The sequence below is a fragment of the Limulus polyphemus genome, unplaced genomic scaffold, assembly GCF_000517525.1.
Source record: "Limulus polyphemus unplaced genomic scaffold, Limulus_polyphemus-2.1.2 Scaffold373, whole genome shotgun sequence".
NCBI lineage: Eukaryota > Metazoa > Arthropoda > Merostomata > Xiphosura > Limulidae > Limulus > Limulus polyphemus.
The window spans coordinates 566,912-575,683 of NW_013665983.1; the positions used below are offsets into that span (position 1 = coordinate 566,912).

General features: G+C 31.1%; 1 protein-coding gene across 4 annotated transcripts in view; it reads left to right on the plus strand.

The window, feature by feature from the left end:
* LOC106457786 (vacuolar protein sorting-associated protein 54-like) overlaps window positions 1-8,772 on the plus strand; it is a 111,145-nt gene that overhangs the window by 69,197 nt on the left and 33,176 nt on the right. For 3 of the 4 annotated variants that reach the window (XM_022383830.1, XM_022383828.1, XM_013917232.2), the window contains exons 13-15: window positions 1,790-1,889; window positions 2,164-2,273; window positions 6,432-6,564. In XM_022383830.1, coding sequence (XP_022239538.1) covers window positions 1,790-1,889; window positions 2,164-2,273; window positions 6,432-6,564 — 343 coding nt within the window. The remainder of the gene's footprint in view (window positions 1-1,789; window positions 1,890-2,163; window positions 2,274-6,431; window positions 6,565-8,772) is intronic. The other variant, XM_022383829.1, reaches the window with a different exon arrangement.

Genomic DNA, 8,772 nt, shown 5'->3' on the forward strand with positions numbered 1-8,772 from the left:
TTCACTAAAACACAGCCAAGACAAGTTACTTTGTAAAGACCAAAGATCAGTTTTATGTTATTTGATATGGTAATATGAGTGCTCGTGTGCTGCATCATTGTAACTTCTGTATTGTTAGCCAGGCACGGCTGAAGGGTCAATATAATAAAATAATAAATATGTATAAATATATAATGTTATGAGATTTAAGCTATTTAGTCTAAACATTCATGTTTTCGTGTTATAATTTGTGTTCATTCTAGAATGAGAGAGGCATAACTAATTTTTTATGGTGGCTACTAGATTGTTCCATTCCACCAAACCTATACAGTTTCATTATTGAAAATAAAAGATAAAATATAAAGTTTGTTCATTAGAAACATTTGATAACTATCTGGACATTATAGATATTTTGCATGTTAAATTTGAAAATTTTCTGATGCATAAAAGTATTTTTAATCTTAAAATGAAAATTACCTTCCATGTTAGATAAGCAACATGCAAAAAGAAAAAAAAAGGCATGAGAAAAACATTGCTTTACAAACCTTAAGACTTAATAAAAAAATTTAATATTTTGAGTATGAAAGCATTATAATGTTTACTGTTAATGTACCAAATTTTGTTACATTTGCTTACTAATCTAAAAGTTATAGCATGAAAACTATAACAAGCACAAAATGGTTACGAGGTCAGTCCCAGGGACTGAGCCCGTGCTGAAGGAGTTAATCAAGTCTTTTTCACATGGCTTTTATTTCTGGATTAGATTATTAGCTAAACTGTTTTCAAGTGGCTATTTTTTTTTATTGATTAGATTATTATTAGTCAAATTTGTTTCACATTGTTGTTGTTTTTCTGGATTATATTATTTGTCAACTATTTTCTGTTTTTATTTTCTGGATTAGATTATTAGCTAAACTGTATTCAAGTGGCTGTTTTGGGGGATTTTTTTCTTGATTAGATTATTATTAGTCAAACCTGTTTCATGTGGCTCCTTTTTTCTGAATTATGTTATTTTTTAATGTTTCCAGCAGAATTTTAGAATCAGCTTAACGATTATCAGAAACTATATATTTCAATATTTTCTTAAATTCAAGGAACATTCTTTTGGTGTTCAGTCAAGTCTTGAAGGAATTTTAAATCAGAAATGTGTGGTAGAATAAGACTTATTATTGAGTATTAGATTATTTTTGATTGATTAAACATGTAACAGAATATTTAAATTACTTATATATCTGTTATTCTATAATCTATATATCTATAATGTTATTTTAGTGTAGATAATGTTTGGGCATCTTAAATGTTTTTTATGGGTGAGAAATTACTTGATTTTTGGCAATATTTTGGTCTCAGTGCTGAGGATTTATTTGGGTCAAAGTGTTTTTGGGTAAACTGATTTTACCATGGATCTCACAGAGAGTAAAACACAGAAAGAAGAAATTCACTTGCATATTAAAAAACCAAATGTGGAACACTATACTCAGGAATAGTCAACCAATCATGCCCGACCCTGATGCTACCACAGAAATGAACTTAAGAAGGCCTCAGCTGTGAGAGCAAAATGTTGTCAAAAATCAGGTAATTTATCACCTATCAGGTAGATTCTTAAGAATGAAATGATGTTTCTGTGTTGTGGGTTTTTGTTTTTTGTTATAATAATTTTAATTTTTTATATAACAGAATAAAATGCACTTTAAATAATCTTCTATAATCTTTATTTTGGGACAAAACTATGATTTTTAGTAGTTCCAGAAGCTGTACCTGTACTAATAAATCTTTTTTAGCTATAAAAATTTGTTTGATTTATTCCTAGTGGTCTGGCAGATCAGTTGAAAACCTTGGATATCTTGAGATGGATGGCCACTCTCGACAGTATTTTTACTAATTTAATAAAACTTATTCACAGGATACAGGTACTGTTTATAGTTTTGTGTGTTTTGATTTGCTACTATTCAACTAAATCTATACATAATCATAAATTATATAATTTATATGACAGAGTTATATAAAACATTGTCAATATGTGGGAACCTTTTGTGTGGAGACACTTGAATTAATTTAAATGTTATACTGTAATGACTCAAGTGATAAGTTACATTGTCTTTTTTATAAGTTCATATTTAATAATTATTAATGCAAGTTACAACATTTTCCATATTTTATATAACATTGAGCTTTGCTTCACAGGCAATGCATGGGATATTGCAAGATGCAATAACACTAGCTGCCAAGAATAGTACTACCCTTTCTTCAGATTTGGCAATTGACCCAGAGGCAACGAACCTGACTGTTCCTGTGTAAGTTTTATTTTCATCTGTGATGGATAAATTATAACCTTGTGGTTCTGATTTAATTTTATTATAAGTTTACAAGTTATGTATAGCTGATTTTAGGTGCTCTTGTTTACACGTTTTATAGGCTGTTGTAGATATGAGAAATGTTGTGAAAAGTAGGAAATGTAGGTAGATGCAGTACAGTAATTCAATTGTATTCTACCATTATATCTCGGTTGCAAATTTTAAAGTTTTAAATGCTAGAATTTATATCAGTAATTGATCATGAACATATAAAAAGTTGTTTATATGTCTGGTATTATATATAAAACACCATTTTATGTAATTGTTTTTTATTAAGCACAAAACTACACAAAGGACTGTCTGTGCTCTGCCCACCACAGGTATCAAAAACCTGGTTTCTAGCAGTATAAGACTGCAGACATACCATTGTGCCACTGAGGGGCAACACCATTTTAACAGATTTTTCTGTTTACTGTTACAAAATGTACTTTGATTTATCCAAAGACTTTGAAAATTAGGTGATAACAGTATTTAGAGAATTAAACTGAAGAAAAAAGGTTCCTAAAACTAATAAATGACCACTGATCAGTTAAGGTGAATCAAGGAGTAAGGTAATAGTTAGATGATGTACACATTAAACAATAATACAGTTTTTTGTAGTAATTCTACTGCAGTGAATATATCCATTTTCGTTATTTTTTATTATTACATATTTTTATTACATGGATAATTCTGCATTGTTAGCTTAGTATATGGATTAAGAGCTAACCTAAATTTCCTAAGCTTGCTGAGTTTCATGAATTATTACTGGGATTACAGCTAAAAATCATTAACAGCAGGGTTTCTCAACTGATGAAACAAAGCATTCTAATTATTATTAGTAAGAATGTAAGAAAAGTGTATGAAATTATTTGTTTTCATTGTGGGGTTGATTCTTACTTTTGATCTATGTAGTTAGCTTGCTTTTATCAGAAGTTGATAATAAATATAAGCCTACTCAACAAGAGAAAAATTTAATTATTATAGCTGCAATGAGCACAACTGTCAACTGCTCAAGAGGTTAACTGCAACCACCTCTTTACAAGTTTAATAACTTTATATCAATGAACCATCAAAAGATGATCACAATTTTATTTTTTGTAGGAATTATGTAGCTAAGTTGTTCCTTTTCTGGTTTTTTTTCAAAAGATGTTTGTATTAATTATGTACAGTCAGCATTATCAGACACCCAGATTTTTTTTTGTTCAAATACTCTATAATGTTTATTTCAGATATTCACACACCAATATATTTACGTGCATTTCTTTAGTTATATACAGCCATGCTCATTTAACAGTTGTATGTTTTTATACAAAGTTTCATGTTGTAGAACAAGAGCAAGCATCAAATTGTAATTCAAAAATATTTATATATGTATCTATAACAAGATGTTGTTGACAGAGTTAGAAGCAGGTGACAAAGAGAACTCAAGTTTGGATTCATCTCTGTGAGTTCCTCTTTTACCATATGCAAGTAAATATGATGAATGTTTTTCAGTTTAATAGGGTGGTTGACCTCAGCAACTGATCGATCAAACAGCTTCAGAAACCAGAAGTTCACAGTTGATGCCACATACATAGCGGGTAGCCACAGCTTGCAACAAATTCATTTTCCATTTAGGGACTACAATCAGACGGCATCAGGAGGGACAACATATTTTCAGAAAATCAAAATCTTATAGCATTTAGCATCAATTCCAATATTTTATAAAAGAATATGACTCGGTAACAACCTTTGGCAGTTAATATCATTTGAGTTTTAAAATGTTGATACAAAGTATTATAATTCTTTTCAGTACAAGGTACTGAGTAAATAACATCATTACTTTTAGCTCTTGAAAAATGTGGGTTCTGAAACTAACATGTGAAGTTGAGATGTTGTTATTGCAGTGCTCATATCCTGAACTTGTAGATATATGGAAATCACGTGATATAATTTCAAAGTTCACATATAAAGACCAGAAAGAATTTGAACTTTAAGAGAGATTAAGTTTCACCAGCAGTTTCATAGTCAAAGTTACCATCAGAATAATAGATTCTAAAGTAGAAATGTAGATTTCACAAACGTAACTGTGTTGATAATTATGGTACAGTTTTATGTTCAGTTTGACCCATATATTGTGTTCTTTGACTGAAGTATGCCAGTTCCATTAGGCTGCAGTTGGTGTTGAACACTCTTGAAGAGATCATGCCATTTTGTGCTGCCTTCATAACATGAAAGTTGTTTTTGGACTACTCCAAAAAATTTCTTGTCATTTATTCTTTGTACATGTGTCCACAACCATTAAGTTTAAGTTGTGTGCAAAGCAGTGTACATAATATGCCTTTGAAGTCATATCTTTCACCTGTGTCTGTAGTCTGCTTTAATGGTCAAATATAATAGAACAACTATCATGTTCTTGGTCACACAAATTGCAAAGTGAAAGACTATGCTTTTGAGAAAGACTGTATGGACTGGACATTCCCTACTGTCTTTGCATCAGAGTACACTACCATGTTTAGTAAAGGTTCAGTTAAGTCTCCATTTTTACTGACATTTAACAAAAGTAAGTTGATCTTGTTTGCTGCGGTCAAGTGTTGTATCAGATGGAAAATAACAGTCAGTTCACATATACTATTTTTTGTCATATCACAATCAAACTAATGAGGCACAACAGTGATATTGAAATACTTTTAGCAACAGTGTATGTACTTAAACCTGCATATCACAAAATTATGATATTTTGAGAACTTTTCAAGTTAAGTACCCTATACAATTTGTTATATTGGTTATATAATCAGAGGATTATTTTAGTTAAGTGATTTGCAGAATGTAACCTTACAGTTTTTTTTATATTTTGAGCAAACAAGTTTTGAAATTGCTCGTTAACTATGGAAAAATACCAACAAAAAAGTGTTGGGTATTTTACTTTATAGTCAAAAAATTTTTAAACAGTGTATGTTGAATAGAAACAGAACTATGGTATGATTTAAGATTTATCAAGAAGACAAGTTAAATAATGAAAATTTATACTATTGTAAATTTTCTTCAGTTTTATGTGCTAGGTATTAATAAAATCAGAAGTCTTGATTGAAAGCTGTGTGAATCCAAGAGTTAAAAAAATTTGTATATGTAGTTTAATGAACAATTTGAAGTTGTAAAATCACTATAGTTTACTTTAGAGTTTAAAATTTGTTTTTAACTAATACATGTGCTTTTTCTGTTATATTGCTTTCATTGATAAGTGGATTTGTAATGTCTGTTATATATATACATACATACACAAACACACATTAATATAACTAAAAGTGAAAACCAACTTAAAATACCATGTTTTATTCTTTTTAATAACATGTTTAGAGTTTTCAATGTATTCAGAGGTCTTTCTTTTTTATTATATTTGTGATTTATTGGGAAGATAGGTTTACTGGACCCTCTCAATGAGAATAGGGTTAGCTAACTCAGGCTACTTGATAGAATGAAAATCAAACATTGCATACGTTGTTTTAGTGCACTTTCTGTCTTCGTCATAGACACCTGTGTATGTAAAAAATCATTGTGTTCCCATTAGTATGTCGTGGCTTGTGAAAAAACATATGGACTTTGGTAGGTCACTAACTGAAACTTATTTAATAGTTTTCCTGTTTCGTTTATTGTTCACATTACTTTATGTTACTTTTGAAAACATGCTTACAAATAGTTTTTCCTTGAAAGCAGAAAACTCAAAGCACAGTACTTTTGTGGCCTTTGTTTATATGTGTCTGCACGTGATGAAGGTAGGAAACATTAACATGGCTCTGAAGGAGCTTAGTTTCATGGAAACAAACGTTTAAAATTGTTACCATTTTGAATGAAAAAATGGGATTTTTGTATAATTTAATGATACTTGGAAATACTATGTAGGTAAAAAATGCATGTGCTTTAACAGTTATTTATTATTATTTTTATTGGATCTTTGCCAGAGATATAGGGGAAAAAAAGGCTACATGTAATTATGATTAATTATTTTAGCTTTGTGTTCTTTTGTTTTTGTGGTGTTATATTAAACAAGAATACAAAATTTAGTATTTTATTATCTTTTTTTAAATTTTATCTCATAAACATTATGAAAATACATTTTTAAAAATTTTCTGTTTGTAGAAGCAGTGATCTGGAGGTAACAATATCAGAAAGTGAATACAATAAACTTACAACCTCTCTGAAAGATTTGCTCTGTTCTGTATGTGATAATGCACATGAACAATGTGCAAAATTCATTACTGCCCGAGCTGAGGTAAACAAGACTTTGTTTCATAACCTTTTTTTCTAATTAATCATAACATATTTACTGTTTTTTATAATGAGAGTTTTAACATTGCTAAAAAGTTACACTAAAGCATTGGATATGAATTAGTAAATAGGAGAAAAGATGCAGTTTTGTAAAATTCATCAGAATTAAAGTGTACTAAAATGTGAAATATAATGTTTATTATGAAATATATATGGTTGGAGTATAGCATTCTTTAGGCTAGAGGCTCACTTACAGTAACCACGTATACATATCTTATTAGTTTAAAATCTTACTTGAAACTCAAGAAATGTTGTAGTTAATATAATGTTGCAGAATTTCTTCATAATTTTTCTTCCTCTTCATATTAATTATGTAGTTTTTCTGTGTGTTAATTTACTTTTTCGAAGCTGTATGTATTTGAATTGTTCTTACTTTAGATTGAGTGTAGTTATCATGCAGGTTGTCTGAGATAAATATATCATAAAAAAAATTAAACAAAATTACTCTCAAGCACATGTTTTTTGAAATGTTAAGGAAAAGTTTCAATAAAAAAAAAGCTCAGGTTCAATATGCATTTTACTAATGTACATCAAGAATATGCAGAGATGAAAGTTTATATCCATTGAATAACTAAATCATTTAATTAAAAAAAAAAATACAACTTTCGAAACAATCCATACATCCGCTTATACAATACCTTTTCTTGATCTTCCACTGTCCTCTAATGCATGAAAAGAAATTTTCTTGCTTGGTGCACTAGCCTTTATAACCCATAACTTTGAGCCACTCATTTAGCATGCATGGAGCATGTGACAACCCTCCACCAATAGGAGCATGACAGACTCTCCTAAAGCAGCTGACTCCCTCTATACTAAATGTGAACCTCACTTTCTCGATTGGTGTAATACACGTGAGACGTGTTTCTCACTTGCTTTCAGTTTGCAATAATTTATTTTCTTCAATATTTCATAGCTTTGTTCATATTCTTTTTTTTTTGCACAAGTTTACTTTACTGATTCTTACATACTGGTGTGTTACTGACTTTAATTACCATTTTCACACTAATTATTACAAATTATGAACTTGTGTTTTACCATGATTACTGCCATGGCTCCTGAAGTTACTTGGACACACTCTTCTTATCCAGGCCTTGGGATCGAGATTATTTGTCAAGGAGGTGCAAGCCTTGATTGTTGGGAGTTAGATTCTAACATGGGGCATGGACCTCCTCCTTTTGCCATATGGTCACATCTTGCAACTTTGGAGGAGGTTTGACCTTCTACTCCTTTCTTTCCATTCATTACATAGGTTTGTCACATTTTGATTGTTTCTCCTCTTTTCTATGAGGCCTCTCCTTCCCTTTTGTGTGAGATCCCTAACTCAGACGATTTTGTGTTTTCCACTTTATGTCTCTTTTGAAAACATGCTACCAAACATTTTTTCCTTAAAAGCAGAAAAACTGTCATAGTATAGTACTTTTGTGACTTTTGTTTATATGAAACTACACATTGACATTGAGGTTCATACTCATCAATTTTTATTACAGTTAAATTTGGGGGTTTGTATGCCTTAACTCACTTGAGTTTCTACTCCTTTTGTCATTCTCCCGATGATTTTTCAGAGGATCTCAGATCCCGTCTGTGGTTGACTTTAGTGAGGCCTCTTCATTGGCCTTTGACCTACTTACCTAGCTGTTTTGTCATTGGGACTAGTTAGGAAAAGATATGCTGTTTGCAGGGGTTTACCTCTCCTGTCTTCCCACTGGGACTTTAGGGTGGCTCCATTTTTGCTAATTCTTCATCACAACCTCCTCCTCCATGGCTTCTTATCTGTTTTATTGGGATTCATCACTTCCACGGTTGAGTTCGAGGGACTTTGTCCACCTCATAATACTGTGTGCACGATGTTTCTTCCCTGATCTTGTGGTTGAGTTAGAATTGTTATTTAACTGATTGTAATACCTGGTACAGGATGACTCCCTGTTCTGATGGTTGAGTTGAGGCTTAAACACAGCCCTTTAAGTCTTGGTTCGGTTTGTTGTACTTCCTGTCTCCAATGGTTGACTTGGGAGTTTGTCCAGTGGATGCCATTTGCTTACTTCCTCATTGTAAGTCCAGTTGCTTGCAGTATGGTGCTCTGTTTACTTACTGGAGGGGTTGTTGTATATTTTACTAATAGTCTGTTTGCTCTGGCCACCATACACTGTGTATA